This window comes from Lithobates pipiens, unplaced genomic scaffold (genome assembly GCF_037356315.1).
Source record: "Lithobates pipiens isolate NorthernLeopardFrog02 unplaced genomic scaffold, aLitPip1_a1.2 Scaffold_7, whole genome shotgun sequence".
Classification (NCBI taxonomy): domain Eukaryota; kingdom Metazoa; phylum Chordata; class Amphibia; order Anura; family Ranidae; genus Lithobates; species Lithobates pipiens.
In genome coordinates this window covers 1,408,185-1,428,834 of record NW_027507892.1, presented here as the reverse complement: position 1 = coordinate 1,428,834, position 20,650 = coordinate 1,408,185, and the positions used below count along the sequence as shown (strand labels likewise).

At 42.0% G+C, this 20,650-nt stretch overlaps 1 protein-coding gene across 4 annotated transcripts in view; it reads left to right on the top strand.

Annotated features, from left to right (window-relative positions):
* The window catches only part of LOC143959296 (ankyrin repeat and SOCS box protein 7), a 106,853-nt gene extending 87,643 nt beyond the window's left edge, over positions 1 to 19,210 (top strand). For all 4 annotated transcript variants that reach the window (XM_077467975.1, XM_077467973.1, XM_077467974.1 and 1 more), the window contains exon 6: positions 16,402 to 19,210. In XM_077467975.1, the coding sequence (XP_077324101.1) occupies positions 16,402 to 16,541 (140 nt within the window). In that variant the 3' untranslated portion in view covers positions 16,542 to 19,210. The remainder of the gene's footprint in view (positions 1 to 16,401) is intronic.
* The last annotated feature ends 1,440 nt before the right edge of the window (positions 19,211 to 20,650 follow it).

The following is a 20,650-nucleotide window of genomic DNA, read 5'->3' as shown; positions in this document are numbered from 1 at the left end:
TGGTGTATAATGATTTATTTTCTCCATTAGGTATTGCGGAGCTTCTCTATGCACGCATTTGTGGGTGAGGCAAAGGGTCTTGAACGTGATCCGATTTTTTACGGTTAGCCAATGTAAGCTCCTCAGTGAAGGAGAGATGGATTCCCAGGGTTTTTTTCCTGTTATCAGCCTTGCCGCCGTGTTTTGGATCAGTTGTAATCGCGCAAGTTGATATTGTGGTAATCCTATGTAAAGCGAGTTTGCGTAGTCCAGTCGTGAATTAATGATCCAACTACCACTGCTTTGTCATTCTTTGGGATAAAAGGGATGAGTCTGCGAAGCATGCACAGCAGATGGTGAGATCCACTGGCTACAGATCCTATTTGCGCATCCATTGACATTTGTGCGTCTAAAATAACCCCGAGACTCTTCACTTTGGTCTTTGGGGAGATAGTCTGCCCAAAGACGGTTGGTGGAGACCAGGAGGTTTTGGTTGCAGGCTTATGATTTGGGTGTAAGATGAGAAGCTCTGTCTTTGATTGGTTCAGCTGGAGGGAGTTGGTGGTCATCCAGTCCTCTATTGATTTGAGGCAGTTTTCAAATTGTTGTTGGTGATCTTTTTTTCCATTGATCCGGAAATAAAGTTGCGTGTCGTCAGCGTAAGAGTGGAAGCAGAGATCCGAGCATCTGATGATTTGAAGGAGTGGGCGAATGTAAATTTTGAAGAGAACGGGTGACAAAGGAGAGCCTTGAGGGACTCCGCAGGTGACTGCCCGAGTTTCGGAGAGGGCAGGGGGCAGGGATCTCATGTCATACACATTGCACAGCAAAAAGCTGAGCGTAATCTGAGAACTGAGTGGAGGGAATGGGCACACCTTCTGTACACAATAGGCTTTCTATAGTGTGGGTAAATTACACATTCATTTATAGCACCAAACCCCCTGAATAAATAATTTGAACAGAGAGATTGGTTAACATAAAATATGTATGTATTATAGTTTGGTTCTGTTGTGCCTCCTGTGGTCACACAAATTTACACTGTCTGACAGAGTGCAGATAAGCTTGTTTTTGGCTAACAATAAGTGTGACGGGTAAGGGTAACTAAATATGTGAATACACTATATGTTTCTCAATTCCAGTCCTCAAGGCGCCCCAACAGGTCATGTTTCCAGGATTTCCCTCAGATGAAACGGCTGTGGTAATTACTAAGGCAGTGAAACTGATCAAATCACCTGTGCAAAATAATGGAAAGCCTGAATACATGACCTGCTGGGGCGCCTTGAGGACTGGAGTTGAGAAACATTGTTCTAGATCGATTAGCGGTCATCAAAATCCTCCTGAAGAAGCCCCAGTGGGCGAAACATGTTAGGATGTTGTTGTCATAGCGCTGCACAAATGAATACACCAACGGCAAATGTAACAAGTGTGAATATATTTTTAAATATTAATGGTTTTTAACATTAGAAATCAATAAATGGAGAGCTGGGGCGGATGAGTGACGAGAGGGCGTAACGTCCGCCCGAGGGGAGGGGCCGCCAGCGCTACAGCACACCGCACCGACGAGCAAGAAGCAGGACATGGCTTGGAGCGGGGAGGTGAGAGACCCCAGCCCAGCCATGCGGGAGCCCACGGGGCAGTAGCTCGGAGCGGTGTAGCAGTATTCCACAGCCCTTGGAACAGAACACTACCTGACCCTCACAGCTCTCCGGATGGCCCCCCCCTCGTTCCCCCGCACAGCTGATTCCCTCGTCTAAGCATCAGGACTTCGGAGGTATCCGGGGATGTTTCTAGCAGGAGATACAGCAGAGAAAAGGACGGTAACTTCATTAACATCACAATGTCTCGGCAGAGTAATATATATGTATATAGGGGAAAGCAATCAATGTGAAAATGGAGACAGCTTAAGCTGGTAAGGGGAGTCTTGCATACATAGATGGTTAAAGCGTTTGATGTAAGGTGTGCACTAATGTGGCTGGGTGTTCCCGCTGAGTAGAGTTGAACCTCAAGTGTCCTAAAGGGAAGTTTTTTTTTTTGCATGGCCGGATAAACCATAAACAGGACTGCAGTCTTTTCACATATGCCTATATCGAAAGCTGCTTGATTTATTTTGAGTCAGGAACCTAGAAGGCAATGTCCTAAGACAGTGGTAGATCCGCTGGGTTGACACATTATTATCCCCGCAAGATAAAACTGATTAATACATCACAGACTATCCCAAAAATCGCATATGACAATTACACATGTGAAACAACACGCTGGAAAAGTCGCATGGTTCTAAAAATTATGGCGATAAACACATATTGATAAGGAGAGTCGCATATAGATATGTGGAGGAAGCCTCTGAGGGTCCACTTTTATCCTGTTGAGATTGCACCTGCTGAGAGAAGTATCCCCACCTGTGAGCAACATTGATTGCAGAATCAGTTTATACATATTAGAGCACGGACATAACGGAATGAGTTAGAAAAAGCATTTTTTTTTCCGCTCTTTTTTTCTCTGGCATGCTTGGAGGTGATCAGAGAAGCAAATCTGATTTAAAGAATCCTAGAAGAAGATATAGCAAGGATGAATAAACTGTAACGGGATGTATTCGCTACCACACATTTTTAGGCCCAAACGCATGGCTGGATATATCTGGGGCAGGAAATTTAAAGGTGCAGCCCCAAGATATTGATGGCTCTATGGGATAGATGCGTATTGTCTCTGCAGCAGACAAACTGAACAAAACAAGACAGACTACCTCAATTATACATGACATTGTACATCTTAAACAGCACGGTGAAAAGTCGCATGAGTTGATTCTGGGACCTGTTCTCAGATCAATGCGCATTTTCCCCCGGACCTCTTATATATCTAATTTTTTTTTTTTCCTTTCTCTCCTTCCTGTGGGGTATACGTTTGAAATAAGGCTTGGGGGCCAATTCTTACAGCCTGTCTGTCAATTCTCCTTGTACTGGGCCTGGTACATCAAGATGGCACGTTGCTAAAGACACTCGATAACATATTCGGACGACTCTGCGCTCCCCAGGTTCCACAGGCCTATGCCTAGGGGAGGGTTGGCACAACACGAGGTCGCCCTTAGTCTAAGCAAAACATCCCCCCAGGATATATATTTATACCATTTAGAGGGGGTAATAACTTGGGGAAGCTGTTAAAGTAATAATAACGGGGTGCAGTATTAATCTACTGAGAGAGGAAGTCAACTGTGAGGGACCCCCGGGCAGTCAGCCAGTGGAACACAGGCATATGGTAGGAGGTAGGTTGGTAACCCCTAAGCAAAATTGGGGAGCAAAGAGATAAATAGGATTAATTAGCCACATAGAAGGCGAATCGCAGGAGGAAGCGACTTCAATGAGGATTCAGGACTAAAAGGAAAGAGTTACTGGGGTGCTCGGTTTCATATAAGTTTGAAATATAGTGAAATATGAGTAAATCAGCGAACAAGATGGCGAAAAGTGGAGCCTCACGAAATTTAAAAGATAAGAGCTATGATACGACTATTCAACAATATATGACACAAGGAGCAAGCCCCAAAGAATCGGGATCGGATAAAAGGCAACCAACCATCTCAGATTACAAGAAGGGAACAGGAAAACATAAGGGCGGAGGAGCACACCAGGACAGGGAGGACACAATAACACATAGCGAATGGGAGAGTAGTAAAATGGAAGAATCAAGGACAGAAGATCTCCCCCCCTCAAAAGGAGAAATGGCGGAGATGCTCTTAAAACTGGAGAATGCAATTAAAACAGATATTAGGGGACTTCGAGAAGATTTGGGAGGACTACTAGAGAGAGTAGAAGCTACAGAAAATCGCATCGACCTCCAAGCCTTAGAGTTAAACAAAGTGTCAGATCAATTAAAAATATTACAACTAACACAAAGGAATATGCTCTATAAATTGGAAGACCAGGAGAATAGAAGCAGAAGGCAAAACTTGAAGCTCCGCTCGATTCCGGAAACTAAAGGGGAAGATTTAAGATCAATACTAAATAGCATTCTATCCCCCTGCTGGGGAAATGAGACGGGAGCCCCCCTAAGGATCGATAGAATTCATAGAATCGGTAAAGCAAGAACTGGAGATTTGGATAGACCGAGAGATATAATTGTGCGGTTCACATTTTTTGATGAAAAAGAGGAAATATGGAAAAAGTTAAGGGGAAAAACCCCACTTGTGTATGAAGGTAGAGAAATACAGATATTTCCGGACATTGCACCCGAGACGCTTTTAAGGAAAAAACTTTTGAAACCCCTGTTAGTCGAACTGCAAGCCCATAACATTAAATACAGATGGGGTTTTCCTGCTTGCTTAATAGGGAACAAAGATGGTAAATCAGCAAAGCTGAGTTTCCCGGAAGATTTGGAAGAGTTCTGCGAGAAATTGGGAATATGCCCGCCTGCACTTCCAGGCTGGCAAGATGAAATAATTGGCTCAATGTAGGGGGAGGGGGGAAAGGGTTTGGGGAAAGGAAGAGGGGTGAAGGAGAAGGAAAGAAGGGAAGATATAAATCAAAACAAGGATGTGGAATTTAATACCTCCCGTCTCAGGGGAAGAGGCGGGAGAGGCGCAGGCGAAAAAGCCCCAAACCCTCATAACAAATAGATTAGGAGATGGTAGGGGTATGTACGACCATTAACCTAACAAGGGCCGATAATAGGCCATTGGGGTTGGGGGGAGGGGGGAGGGGGAGGGTTGGCGCGGGGAGTCAGGGGGGGGGGGGGGAGGAGGGAGGCGGGAGGGTGTAAGGTGGGGGAAGGAAAGTAAAGTGGAAAGAGGGGTTAGGGAGGAAAGAGAAAGAAAAATAATGTGGACCACCCAAATAAACATGAGACAAAGTACCTTTGCAGGGCTGGGGAGCACTAGGACAAATAGATGGGTAACAGCAAAATAGACGGCTTGAAATTTATGTCCTATAATGTTAAGGGCATGAATACCCCAACAAAACGCCATAAGATCCTAGCAGAGCTAAAACGGTATGAGGCCGACGTTGTATCCCTCCAGGAGACTCATATCTCCCTCACATCAAACATAAGGCTGTACTCTAGCAACTATCCGGTCTGGTATTATAGCGATACCATATCGGCTAGAAGTAGAGGGGTAGCGATAGGGTTCTCTAAAAGTACAAGATTTCAATTAAGTGAAAAAATGTGCGATGCAGAGGGAAGATATCTGTTTCTAAAGGGTACTCTAGAGGAACTGGAGTGTACTTTGGTAAATATATATGCACCCAATAGCAATCCAATCAGTTTTTTAAATAAGACATTAAATAAACTTATGAATTTTAAAACAGGTTATGTAATTATGATGGGGGATATGAACTTCGGCCTCAATCCGGAAGTAGATAGTTCATCGGATGTAAAGAAGATGAGAAGCTCTGCACATAAAAATTTACTACAAAAGCTGTACAAAAATCAATTAGTAGATATATGGAGAGTAAAGAATCCTCTGGTACGTGACTATTCCTTCTATTCTACAGTCCATGGGACGTATTCACGTATCGACTATATTTTCATAGACCATGGGCTATTGGAATATGTGACGGACACGGGGATAGAAGTTATGACCCTCTCGGACCATGCTCCGGTAAAACTATGCTTGAATATTTCAAGGATAGGAAGGAAAACCTCTACATGGCGGTTGAATGAAGAGTTGCTGCTTGGGGAGGAGGACAGAATAAAAATTGCGAGTGCGATCGAACAATATTTTATACATAACGACACAGAGGAAATCAAAAGCCATACGTTGTGGGATGCACATAAGGCCTATATAAGGGGGATACTGATATCTATGGGATCTAAAAAGAAAAAAATGAGAGCCGAAAAAATCAACAATTTAATGAGAGAGATACACCAGTTGGAACAGGTTCATAAAAAAAGTAGGTTACAAAAAGATCTGGTACTTAAAAAGATATTAACGGCAAGGATGGAGCTGAAGGACCTTCTAGACCAAGAAGCTAGGATGGTGTTTAAAGGATTGGCCAAGGAACAATATATATGGGGAGATAAACCAAGTAAGTTTCTAGCTAGAATGTTAAAAAAGAAAAAAGGGAAAAATTTTATTGGGGTAATTAAGAATAAAAATGGGAAAATGTTCCATACCACCAAAGATATAGCAGAAATCTTCAGATCATACTTTGAGGGGATATTCTCAGATAGTAAGGTAGGTGCAAATAACGGGGAGAAAGAGAAGAAGATTAGGGAATTCTTGGGAAAAACTATACTCACTAAAATTACCCCCACGGAAAGGGAGATGCTCGAAAGGCCAATCTCGGAAGAAGAAATAGGGAGAGCACTATTAAAATCAGCTATAGGAAAATCCCCGGGACCAGATGGTTTTACAACATTTTATTACAAAACATTCAGAGAAGCCCTTGTCCCCCAAATGTGCCGGTACATGAATGGTTTGGGAGAAGAATATGGAATGAGTAGGGAAGATTTAATGGCAACAATTACATTAATCCAGAAAGAAGGCAAGGATCCCACGCAGTGCACCAGCTACAGGCCGATCTCGCTGTTAAACGCAGATACAAAACTCTATGCTAAAGTACTTGCAGAGCGAATGAAGGATTTAATGACAACACTGGTTCACCCAGATCAGACAGGATTCATAGGGGGTCGGGAAGGGAAGGACAACGGAATAAAGACACTCCTCCTACTCCAGAAGATGCGACAGGGTGGAACCCCCAGTCTGCTTCTGTCGCTGGACGCACAGAAAGCCTTCGACAGAGTAGACTGGGGGTTTATGTTTAAGACACTGGAGAAGATGGGGTTAGGATCAAAGATGATACAGAGGGTGAAGGTATTGTACGAACACCCAAAGACATGTATAAAAGTTAATGGGTGTGAGTCAGAGTCCTTTGAGATGGAGAGGGGTACAAGGCAAGGTTGCCCGCTTTCGCCCCTCCTATTTGTGCTCTCTTTGGAACCACTTTTAGCGGCAATAAGGGGAGACCCCGGAATAGAGGGGGTGAAAGTGGGAAAAGTTGAATACAAATACTCCGCTTTTGCGGACGATATATTATTGTATTTAAACAACCCCAAGACATCTATGCCAGAATTATTAAATCTACTAGACCAATATGGGGAAGTGTCAAACTTTAAAATTAATAGGTCAAAATCGGAGATAATGAATATTAATATTAGCAAGCGAGAGGCACTAAGTATGCAACAGAATTGGAAAATCCAGTGGAGGAGCGAACTGAAATATTTAGGGATAAAACTATCAAAAACAGAAAGGAAAATGTACCGCTGTAACTACATTCCGTTATTAGATGAGATACAGGCAGAATGTAAGAGGTGTAGTTATAGACCACTATCGTGGTTGGGGAGAATAAACTCATTAAAGATGATAATATTCCCTAAGATCCTATATAGGTTTCAGATGCTCCCAATACCTTTGTCCAATGTATACCTATCGAAATTAAAAACCATCCTAATGAAATTTATCTGGAAAAATAAAAAAGCTAGGGTGGCCTTCGCGACACTTCGACAACCAAAAAATAGGGGTGGAGTGGCAATGCCAGACGTGCAGACTTATTATGAAGCAGTTGTAGTGTCCAGAGTGAGTGAATGGAGTAGAAGGGATAACACAGAGAAAAGATGGGTGAGATTGGAACACGAATTATGCAGAACAAAATTGGAGAAGCAAATTTGGAACCCACCACATGAGAGAAGTGTATTTTTGGAAGGGAACAACATTACACGAAACACGTTGCGGATTTGGGATAAGATATATAGGCAATTTAATGGGAAATACAATTCACCACTTATAGCGTTAAAGCACAATAATTTTTTTTTACCAGGGTGTCAGGAGATAGGAGGAAACTGGGTCAAGGAAGAGGTAAAATTAAAAGATGTAATGAAAGGGGAAGGGATAGCACCATATCACGAGTTGGCACAAAAAAAAGAGATGATGATAATTGATGAGTGGAGGTACGCACAGCTTTCAAGTTTTATTAAAAAACTCCCCCCACAGATTAGAACAGCGGAAGATTTAACTCCTTTGGAACAATTATGTTCATTAAAGACATCAAAGAAAATTGTTTCGAGATGGTATAGAACGCTGGTGGAGGGAGTAGAGCTGGGGGTACCTGTGTACATCAAAAAATGGGGGAGGGAACTAGGAACACAACCAGATAACACAATATTAAGGAAAATATTTAAATTAGTGCATGGCTCAGCGGTAGATGCGGGAACTGCGGAAATGAGTTTCAAATGTATGACGAGATGGTACTACACCCCAGAGAGGAAAAGTAAATTTCAGCGGGATGGTGTTAGGGAGTGTTGGCGGGGATGTAAAGAGTTGGGCACGATGACACATCTGTGGTGGAGTTGTCCAAAAATAGAACTGTACTGGAACCAAATCCTAGCCTTCATTAAAGAGATTACTAACAAAGAGGTGAAAGCTGATCCCTGGGTAGTGTTATTCCATGGGACAAAAATTGGGCTCAGACAATATAAGGAATCGGTGATTCCCCATTTGCTGAATGCTGGTAAAAAACTAATACCGAAAAAATGGCAAGAGAAGGAGGCCCCGTCAATGTGGGAATGGGTGGATGCGGTAGAAAAGACCTATAAGATGGAGTGTTTGAGAGTCAGCTTGGAAGAGCGGAGTAATACACCAATCATAGAGAAATGGAAGTGTTGGGCAGATTTTAGGAAGAAATGGCTCATCTCAGAGGGGTTGAGAAAGCCCTAAAATAGGTGTAGACAAGATACAATAAGGTACAAACTAGATAGAAATTAAAACTCTCACAGGGAAAACAAGATAAGGTGGTCCACAGATAGGAAGGAGGGGGGGGGGGGGGGTCGAGGTAAGAACTAGAAGGGGGATAAGATGGGAGTGTGATACCGGAGGGATGATATGGTTATTATGAAGGTTGTTAGCCTGGCATTAACACTCTCAAAAAAAAAAAAAAAAAAAAAAAAAAACTTGCCACTATGATGTGACTGCATGGAAGGGACGCTGAGCTGTAAGCTGAGGTGGTCCCATGGTTATTAAATTGATTTCACTGAGTGGTTAAAAAAAAAAAAAAAAAAAAAAAAAAAAAAAAAGAAATCAATAAATGATGACGTTTTAATCCGTGACTTTTTCATGTATCCTGTGATTGAGTGCCTCAGCTGTGCATGTTTCCCTAAAAGACTGCGTACAGAGGGTTCGAGCAAAGAGTTTTCTTAGTAGAATTTTTAAAGGGTGCTGAAATTTACACACTTAAATTTCAGCACCCTTTAAAAGTCACGGATAAAAACTTAATTGTTTATTGATTTACAATGTTAAAACCATTGATATTTAAATGATATTAAAAATATATACACATTTGTTACTTGGTCGTTTGTGTATTCCTTGGTGCAGCAGTATGGTAATATGGACTCCTAACATGTTTCGTCCGCTGGGGCTTCTTCAGGAGATTTTGATGACCGCTAGTTGATTTAAAAGCTATATCAGAAAATGAGATATTTCACATAGTATGGTACACTTAAATGTTGGCACCCTTTAAAAATCCCATTAAAGCGGAGTTTCACCCAAAAATGGAACTTCCGCTTGAAGGGAAGGTGACTCCACTAACATGCCACATTTGCCATGTCATTTTTTTGGGGGGGGGGGAGCAAAAACCATCTTTTTAGATGGTCCCAGCGCCCACTTCCTCCCGCGACACCGCGGCGCCGGACGTAAGTTCACCTCCCCCCTCCCTCTTGGCAATCATCTGGGATACGTCACAGGTCCCAGATGATTGTCCGGCTAGTCGCAGCGCGGCTCGTGCAGTGTGTGCCTGGCTGTGAAGCCACAGTCGGGCGCCCACAGTGGCAATGCCAGCGCCGCAGAGAGGAGGGGGAGATGAGCGGGGCTTCGTTCCCCTGCATCGCTGGACCCTGGGACAGGTAAGTGTCCAATTATTAAAAGTCAGCAGCTGCAGTATTTGTATTTTGTCAGAACTCCGCTTTACCCATTCTTTCTGCTCGAACCCTCTGTACACATCTTTTAGGAAAACATGCACAGCTGAGGCTCTCAATCACAGGCGGTGCTCTGCAGCTCCCCTTCCTATCATCCTGGAGTCCACATAGCCTTTCAGAGGTGACTCATGCAGGTAGCAGAGGAAGAAGACAGCAGACATAAATCACACTAACTGCTTTGGATTGAAGCAAGTAGACCCTATAGAAGGATATGCTTTGTTCATTTTTCATTATAGAGATCTACAATCACTTTAAGTCACACATTTTGGAGACAAGAGGGGGCCAAATTAAAGGAAAATGTCCAGATTTAGCTTATTTTTGGTTTGCAGCTTGCCTTGAAGTAGGGTTGTACGGATACTGGTATATACTAAGCATTTACACAAGTGTCAGTACTCATGCAATTGCTCTCATACCTGAAACTGATACTTTCAGGCTCGATTCTTTCAGCTGTCAGCAGAATTCCCCCACTAACTACTGAAATGTAAAAAAAAAAAAAAAACTGGCAGTAATCAGTTGCTAAGGAGCAGGGACTGTCACGTCCCTAACAACCGATAAATTATTCAGCAGTCGTTGGAGTTGTCAAAAAAAAACAGCCTGGCAATGTTTATCAACAACATTGCTCAGCTGCTGAACCAGAGAGATAAAAAGAAACATTGAATCTTTTAGTATCTTTCTGTTTCTACATCTACAGATCAAAGGGAGGAACTTCGATCTGCAGATGAAGTCAGTTTTAAAGCAACCTGTCAAGTTAAAAAAAAATATATATATTTTTTTTTCAGTTTTTTTAATTAAATGTTTTAACCCCTTATCAACCCTTAATTTATTCTTAGCCTTAATTAACTCTTTATTCTCCTCCATTGATTTTTTTTATTTTTTGTTCACTTCTATTTTATAAACTATTAATAATTAAAACTTTTTTTTGTTTGCGTTGTTCGTTAATATTTTTACACCTTTAACATATATTCACAAGTTTCTCTGTTTCTCAGCGCAGTGTGCTCTGTGATCGGCGAGTCTACGAGACTCGCCTGATCACTGATCCGTGGAAGGGGTCGATCCCGATCCCTTATCACGTGATCAGCTGTCAGCCAATGACAGCTGATCATGCTATATAACGGAGCCGGTAATCGGCTATTATTCCTCCTCGCGCTGACAGCGCGAGAAAAAAAAAAGCCGATCACCGGCGGCCGTGATCGGGACATCAGTCCCGATCACGGCCAGCCCTGCTAGTGCCCACCTGCCCCCTGCCAGTGCCCACCTGCCCCCTGCAAGTGCCACATTAAAAAAAGTAAGTGCCTCCCATCAGTGCCGCCCAGCAGTGCCACCCAGCAGTGCCCACAGTGCCACCCAGCAGTGCCCACAATCTGCCTTAACAAAGGTGCTGCACCCCAGTGCCACATATCCGTGCCCATCAGTGTCATCTACCAGTGCCCAGCAGTGCCACCTATCAGAGACACCTATCAGGGCCCAACTATCAGTGGTACCTATCAGTGCCCATCCGTGCCACCCATCTGTGCCATCTTATGTGCCCATCAGTGCCGCCTTATCTGTGCCCATCGGTGCTGCCTTATCTGTGCCTATTTGTGCCGCCTTAACTATGCCTATCAGTGCCCACCAGTGCAGCCTATCAGTGCCCACCAATGCAGCCTATCAGTGCCCACCAATGCAGCCTATCAGTGCCCACCAATGCAGCCTATCAGTGCCCACCAATGCAGCCCATCAGTGCCCACCAGTGCAGCCTATCAGTGCTGCCTCATCAGCGCACTTCAATGAAGGAGAAAAATGACCCGTTTGCAAAAATTTATAACAAACTATTAAACATGATTTTTTTTTTTTTTTTTGCATTTTTTTTGTTTGTTTAGCAAAAAATACTTAATGTGATTTTAGCCGTATTAGTGCAATTGTGACAGAGAAAATTGAGTACTGTCCGTGATACTTTTTTTTATTTGCACTAACATACAATTTTTCAGGACAAGCTTTCGGGGTATGTCCCCTTCTTCAAGGTCCAAGCAGTACTGATTTACAAATTTTTAAGCAGAATGTAGAAAAAAGAAAAAAACACCTCTGAGGGAAAGAAGAGAAAAAAAAGAGAAAAAAAAAAAACAACAAAAAAAAAACACATACAAATCAATGGCAATAAAGATAAGAGAAAAGTTAGTGAGATAAGACAGAGGGAGAGCTATGGAATGGAAGGGGGGGGAGGGGTTGCTAGTCACAGAGGGGGTTGTAAAACTTTAGTATAATGAGTAAGGAAACCTATATCTAAATTCAGGCCATTATTTTTGGTGTCAAAAAGAATTATCATTCTTAGTTCAAAGGTTTTCCTTTCCTGGATAGTTCTGAAATTCCCTTTAAGAAGTAAAACATTGAGGTCTTCTATAGTGTGGTCCGGTTGTGAGAAGTGATGTCCCACAGGTGTACATAAACTGTCTTCTTTATGTTCCTTGATGGTATGTCTGTGTAAATTCATCCTCGTTTGCAACTTCTGTCCTGTTTCACCAACATAAGATCCTTTGCTGCACCTTTTGCATTGGATGAGGTACACAACATTGCTGGAGGTACAGTTGTAAGATCCCATGATATTGAAGGTCCCGTTTGTGTGTGTGACACTTTTGGATAAATTGATCTGGTTGCATAGTTTGCAGCGCTTTTTATTGCAGGGTTTGCTTCCATTATTTGTGACTTCATAATCAGAGTGAAGTTTCCTGCTGATTAGTTTGTGTCTGAGGTTGGGTGGTTGTCTGAAAGCCAATAATGGGGGTTGTTGGAATATTCCTTTCAGAGTGTCATCCATGGATTTGTATGTGTTTTTTTTTTTGTTGTTTTTTTTTTTTTCTCTTTTTTTTTCTCTTCTTTCCCTCAGAGGTGTTTTTTTTTTCTCTACATTCTGCTTAAAAATTTGTAAATCAGTACTGCTTGGACCTTGAAGAAGGGGACATACCCCGAAAGCTTGTCCTGAAAAATTGTATGTTAGTGCAAATAAAAAAAGTATCACGGACAGTACTCAATTTTCTTTAGCAAAAAATAAAACTCCGAGCTGTAATTAAATACCACCAAAAGAAAGCTCTATTTGTGGGAAAAAAATGATAAAAATTTCATTTGGGTACAGTGTTGTATGCCCGCGCAATTGTCATTCAAAGTGCATCAGCGCTGAAAGCTGAAAATTGGTCTGGGACTGAGGGGGGGGGGGGGGGGGTTTAAGTGCCCAGTAAGCAAGTGGTTAAAAAAATAAAAAAATAAAATAATTTTTAAATAACTTTTCAATGCTTTGTACCATTGCTGACAGCTAAAGTGTAAACAAAAACATTGCAGTAGGTACCCGTAATTGATATCAGCGAGTAATAAAAATGTTTTTTAAAAAGTATCGGTACTCGTAAAAAAAAAAAAAATGGCTCATATGGTGATATTTCTCCTCTTTAAACCTGTCCTTACTATTATTCATTTTTTACAACTCATGGTCTGCAACCAGAATTTGTGAGGCTTCCAGGTGTGGTTTTGAGGGCATTGCCAGAGATATCTATTGACGCCATCTCCTGCCGTGACAATTTTTGATCTGCTTGAACTACTGGTTGAACATTGCATAGAACTGCACGATTAATCGCCAAGAATCGTTATTGCAATTTTTTTTTTCCCGTTGCGATCTTGACAAAAGTTCAATGCGAAGAATTCTCTCTGCTCTTCTGAAGCCACAGCCGTCGAAAGGAAGAAAAAAAAAAACGGGCAGTCTGCCAAGAATCAAAAACATTCTTTAGTAGTGGAACTTAAGTATAAACATTGTAACAATTTGTCAAAGGAATAGACTTCAGTGTGTAAATGAGGAAAGTTTTTAAAGTGGGTTGTAAACTCTCCCCCACAACTTCGTCCCATATAAATTAGCATTAAAAACCCCAATGAACACTGCTTGTACATATCTCCTTACTTGCTTAGTATTGTTGTAATCCTTTTTGTCCTTTAGAATGACGTCACTAAGCATGCCCAGATCTCCCCTGATTTACAGCACACTCTCTATGTGCTTGTCTATCTGTTATCAGGACTTCCTAAGGCACAACACTGAACTCCAAGGAGGCTGCGTAATCGCTCAGAGCTTCCTCCTACAACCCATGTGACCATGTGACATCACATACAGTGTAAACTTGCCCATTACTGTTCAGCTGATAAGACTGACGCAGGTAAACATTAGACAATCGGCACAAGTAAATACTATGAAATAAAACAAGTCAGCTATGAACAGGGAAGCAAGGTTGCCATAGAAACGTTGGATTGAGAAGGAGGCTTGGTTAACAGTACAGGAAGTGCTCAATGTAAGGGCGGAAATACACTCCACTGTGGACTCAGAAAAAAATACTTAAGATGGCGCTGCCTAACCCCTGGAAACAAGTTTTTTAAAGTTTCTTTAAACAGTAAGTAATATGCGAATTGGGCTGGATTACAGTGGCTATAGCTTGATAATTACTTATTATAATGGACTAAATCAAAAGAAGCATCAGAGTGGGAGAGTTTACTTCCTCTTCAACCAATTAAACACTAAACATTTTCTGACATTTGTTGGTTTCAAGTTGAAATCATTTTTTTTTTCTAGAAAATTACTTAGAACCCCCAAACTTTATATATAAATTACTTAGTACCCCCAAACTTTATATATATTATTATTATTCAGGATTTATATAGCGCCAACAGTTTGCGCAGCGCTTTACAATATGAGGTCAGACAGTACACTTACAATACAAATCAATACAGGAGGGATCAGAGGGCCCTGCTCATTAGAGCTTACAATCTAGAAATATATATATATATATATATATATAAGAGACCTTAGAGAATAAAATGGTGGTTGTTGCAATATTTTATGTCACACTTTATTTGCGCAGCGGTCTTTCAAATGCAATTTTTTTTGGAAAAAATTACTTTAATGAATTGAAAAAAATAAAAAAAAGTAGTTAGCCCATTTTTTTGTATAATGTGAAAGATTTTACATCGCGAGAATCGTGATCTTTTTATTCTAAGCAAAAAGTTTGCGATTCTCATTGTTGCCAGAATTGTGCAGCTCTAACATTGCACCATTTATCTGATTTGACTTTGACAAGTATTTGAACATATACTCTCCTATTAAGTACTCCTGATGAAAGGATTGGACCTGAAACGTGTCGGGTACCGAAGAATGCTTTTCGGGCAATGGAGAGTAGAGCTGCGTGATTCTGGCTAAAATGAGAATCACAATTTTTTTGCTTAGAAGATCGATCACGATTATCTTGCGATTCTCGCTGCGTAACATCATCTTTCACATTAAAACAAAACAAATTGGGCTAACTTTACTATTTTTTTTTTTTTTTTTTTTTTTTATTATTAATTGAAGTGAATTTTTTCCCAAATAATTGCATTTGAAAGACCGCTGGGCAAATACAGTGTGACATAAAATATTGCAGCAATTGCCATTTTATTCCCTAGGGTCTTTGCTAAAATATATGTAATGTTTGGGGGTTCCAAGTAATTTTCTAGCAAAAAATATTAATATTAACTTAAGAAAGAAGTGTCAGAAAAAGATTTAGACTTTAAGTGGTTAAACTTCCTGCATTTACACATGGTTGAAAACCTGGAAGTCTGCCCTATTTTCACAGAAGTTCTATCCCTTTGATCTAAGAAGGAAGCTTAGTTACAATGTTGCAAGTTAAAAAAAAACTTGGCAGGCTGCCTGGATGTTTTCTTTTGACAGTGAGCAGATAGTTTCTCCACTTGAAAGAATCGGCAACCTCTGCAGGAGACATGGTCAGAGGGGGTGAATCGAGATCACGATTTTTTAACGATTAATTGTGCAGCTCTAATGGAGAGTAACATATATACCCAATGAATTTTGTCAATTTTCTATGACTCTATCAATTGTTCTCTCTTGGTTTTTTTTTTTTTTTTTAAATACAATCATCACCTGTCCTTTTAAATGTATCAATAAAATTTGTGTGTTTACTCAAATTTTGGTGGTGTGTTGTCGTTAAAATCCCAACTAGGGGGTTATTTCCTTTTGTCTCTACTTTGAACATTGAGTATCCCGTTCACACTGGTGCAACTTGTTGTGCGATTTGGCAGGTCCAAATAGCATGACAAGTCGAACCCTATTGTCGGCAATGGAACCGTTAAAATTGGTTTAGCGCCGACTTTGCGGTGCCGTACCTATTTAAGAAAAAAGTTCCTGCGTGGTTTTTGGCAATTTTAGCTTTAACTTGTTGGGACATCTGTGCATGAAGTCGCACAGATGTCAGCCAAGTCGCACTGACCTGCAGCTTTGAAATCGTGAGATTTCAGGTGAAGTTGCGCAATTTCAAAGCTGCGTTCATTGTGAACAGGGGCTAAAGTTTTTTTTTTTTTTTTGTTTTTTTTTTTGTTTTTGTTTTTTTTTTTATGTTTTTTTTTTTTATGATGTAATGAATGAATGCGTTGAAGATTTTATTCTAACATTTGGTTTTATTGTTTCCCTGTGCGCAGGACAGCCCCGATTTCTTCAAGATTTGTGTCGGATTAAAATTCGCCACTGTATAGGACTGCAGAACCTCAAGCTACTGGATGAGCTCCCCATTGCCAGGGTCATGAAGGACTACTTAAAACACAAATACGATGACATCTGAGTTGGGTGGGTTGTGTCCGCCGCAGCAGAGACTTGTTGCGTCATTTCAGATGTGATTATTCCAAAACTGGGGTAGGCTGTTGTCTTGCACAAGTATATCCTATGCAATTTCTGATGTGGGTTGGAGTCAGAAGGCAGGTATACAATTTTATATATATATTTTTTTTTTCGTTTAATATTATTTTCCCCGTCTTTTTGTTTTTGTTTTTTTATTTTTTTTATTATGGTGTGATAGAAAGTCTTAACCTCTTGAGGTCCACACTTTCACTTGAAAAAAAAAAGAAGAAAAGAAAACACTTAACACTTTATGAAACTTTCTTTGTTCTCATACCTGACCCAGAGCAAACGTGGCCACTTATCTTCAACCAATGAGGTCCACCTAGGAATTCAAATGGTCCTGTTGCCTGCCTGCACTAATGGCAGCCATTGTATGGAACGAGCCTGGAAGGGCGGCAGCTTATCAGTTTGCTAGGAGCGCGCCTCCACATCGTTACTGGTTCTTAGTGATTTGCTGCGCTGCATTTGTTCATGTTTCAGCCTACAAAAAAAAAAAATGGCAGCCGGTGTTGTATGTAGATTGCAGGGAACGCGTTACAAACCAAATTTGTGTATGTTTTTTTTTTTTTTTTGCTGTAAGGCATGCACTGGTAATTACGCAGGCTAATCTATTGTTAGCCAATATAAGAAAGTTTCGTGTACCTCTTTAACATATTTTTATGTCTGAAAAAGCACTGCTGAAGGACAAACCAAACTTTAGGTTAAACCTTGCTGTGGTTCTTTTTTTTTTTTTTTTTGAGACCTCAAAGTCATTTGTGTAAATGGTAATTGGCCAGTTGGCTGAAATTGTTCTTTCAGATAATTTTTCTTTACAAAATAAGCAGTTTAAAAAAAAATTACTTGATCTTGCATGCTTTCCGTTGTGGAAAGCATGCAGACTGCACTTCCCTTTTAGGTGTCATGCACATTAGGCCCCCCCAGTGCATGAGGCTCTGCAGCTGGAGAACACAGGCGCACCGTCTAGACCCCAGAGCTGGCAGCCTGGTAAACTGCTTTGATACCCTGTTTCATCCAAAATAAGACCTAGGGTGATGGCTGCAATATAAGCCCTATTTAAAGTCCTTGTAGGTCTTATTTGCAGGGTAGTGCTTATTTTCGGGGAAACGTGGTCAGGCTTATTTGGGGGGTAGGGCTTATATTGCAGCCATCACCGACAATCACGCTAGGTCTTATTTTCGCGGAAACAGGGTAGTGGACAGGGCTGGGTGGTGCACTTGGCGGTACTTTATTTTTTTGGCAATATGCGCCCAGAGACGAATGTCCGGAATGCAGACTGCATGCATTTTGGGCATTGGTCCCGGATGCATTCTCCCCTAAGTAGTGCTCAGGGGGGCAGTTACTGGAACATATTCTTTGTATCTCTCTCTCTCTGCAGCAGCTGAAAAACTTGAGGGAGAGGGGAAGAAACCAGCTTTCAGCTGCTGCAGAGAGAGACGTACAGGGGATTGGTTGCCGTAACTGCCCCCCACGCGCCACTTGACATCCCTGCCCACATCTGATTCACCCTGCTGCCTTGGCCCCCCTACTGGCATGAGCCCTGTACAGGAGGACTGGTGGTACCCCCTTATCTATGGCCCTGCTTCCAGCACACGCCAGAACCCCTTGCCATTACATATATAAGTGCAGGAACTGCATTCCCCCACATTCCCACCAAAAGCCCTGCATACCGCCAGGTGCACCTCGAGCTCTGTCTACCCTAGAAGTTGTCAGACTTTCATAGTCCAGAAGATGAGCCTGTGCCCTCCAGCGAGCGACAAAGCCCCATGCACGGCCTGGGAGGCGTGCCTCATGGCCATTTCCACCAATCAGATAAAGTGGAATTCAATTTGCCCACTCGCTGCTCAGTTTGAATCACTGGAAGACGAACCTCAGGGGCCGGAATATGGGGTCGACCCGCCTACAGAACTTAGTCCTGTAGAAATTACTGCCCACTAGAAGACAAAAAGTGTGAATAGCAGCAAAGCATATAAAACTGTCCAATGAAAACGATTCTTTATGTGAAAAGATTATAATCACAAAATAGATCCCTTTGGGTGTATTCTGCCATTATTCCTTGTTTTTTTTCTTTTTATATAAAGGTAGAGCTAGACCCGTAAAATGACAAAGCCTGAACTTATGCTGGAAGGAATCCGTCTCTTCTCGACTCTCAGCAGTTCTAGTTCAGGCAGATAGATATCAGGTCTTGTGTTGGACTAAAGGTCCTCCTATTTGTGGCCAGCATTACTATTGTGCGCTGTGTTGGATACAGCCAATACCCCCCTTCCCCTTAATCTTATTATTTCTAGGATTGACTATTCAGGAGACATTCAATATCCATGAGAAAAAAAATAATCGCTAATTTTGTAATCTTTTCTATATGGATCAGTCAGCAGAGTTAATCCATTCATGGAACCAAGCAACGTGGTTACATCAAAAAAAAAAAAAAAAAAATTTCCCCTGTGCTATGATATGTATCACTTTTTTTAGTCAGCGTTATGTTTGCAGTTTAAACATAGTTTTATCCCCCTCTCCTCCCTTTCCCTCTGCTCCGTGACTTTGTTTTCTCTTATGTGTATGGTGCTATGGTGTCTTATTTATATACATAAATAATAAAAGTTACATTTTGAGAAATTTCATGCTGTGTATCATTTCGGTAATGGGAAAGATGATGTTTGGTTATTGAAAACCTTTTTATGCCGTGTACACACGACCGGACTTTCCGGCAGACTAGGTCCGACGGTCTTCCTGACGGACTTTCAGCAGAGTTCCGACGGACTTTCGAATGAATGGACTTCCCCCGTACACGGACTGACTAATGCTCTGTACATACGGTCGGAAATTCCGACGGGGAAAAGTCCGATCGGATTATGTTGTCGGAAAATCCGATCATGTGTGGACTCTAGCGGGCTTTTTCTGTCTGAATTTCCAACGGAAAAAAATTTGAGAACAGGCCCTAAGATTTTCCGACAGCAAAATCTGATTGGACTTTTTCTGATCGTGTGTATAGAATTCCGACACCAAGTGCCACGCATGCTCAGAATAAATTCGGGGACGAAAGCTATTGGCTACTGGCCTCTACGTAGTCCCGTCGTATGTTTTGTACGTCACCTCGTTCGCAAAGATCGGATTTTCCGACAACTTTGTGCGACCGTGTGTATGCAAGACAAGTTTCGGACAAAATCGGCTGGAAAAAATCTGATGGCTTTTGTGGTCGGAATGTCCGACTGTGTGTACAGGGAATAAGTCTGTTCGAAAGTCCGAGTGGTTTTCCCCAATAGGAATTGAATCCGTCGGACAGATTTGAAACATGTTCTATTTCTAGGTCTGTCAAATTTTTTAAATGAAAAATGATCGGATTAGCCCACACACGATCGGAATGTTCGACGGACTGATTCCGTCGGACCTAGTCTGCTGGAAAGTCCGGTCGTGTGTACGAGGCATTAAAGTTAAAGGAGAAGTTTGGAGTTTAAAAACAAAAAAATATATTCAGTACATATTCCATGCTGCAGCTGTCCCCCACTGTCTCTAAGCCCAAGAGCTAAGCGATCACATGACAACTTATCACTCAGTTCTTGGTCTTCCTGGAGCAGAGAGCGGTGCCCCATTCAGTGCTTTGTAGAGAGGGGTCGGGAGCAGCTGGCTCAGGCTCTCAGCAGTACAGTGAGGCTAAGCCAACTGCCAAACAAACATCCGGATGCCCCATCAGTGCTCTCTGGAGAGGGGGCGGGAGCGGGAGCAAATGGCTCAGGTTCTCAGCAGTACAGTGAGACTGAGCCAGGTGCCAATCAGACATGTGGTTGTCCCTTCAGTGCTCTCTGGAAAGGGGGCAGGAGCAACTGGCTTAGTCTCTCAGTAGCACAGTGAGAGACTGAGCCAGCTGCCAATCAGGTATCCGGGTGCCCCTCCAATGCTCTCTGGTGAGGGGGATGGGAGCAAATGGCTCAGGCTCTCAATAGCACAGTGAGAGACTGAGCCAGCTGCCCATCAGACATCCGGGTGCCCCTCCAGTGCTCTCTCAATAGGAGGCAGGAGCAACTGGCTTAGTCTTTCAGTAGTACAGTGAGAGACTGAGCC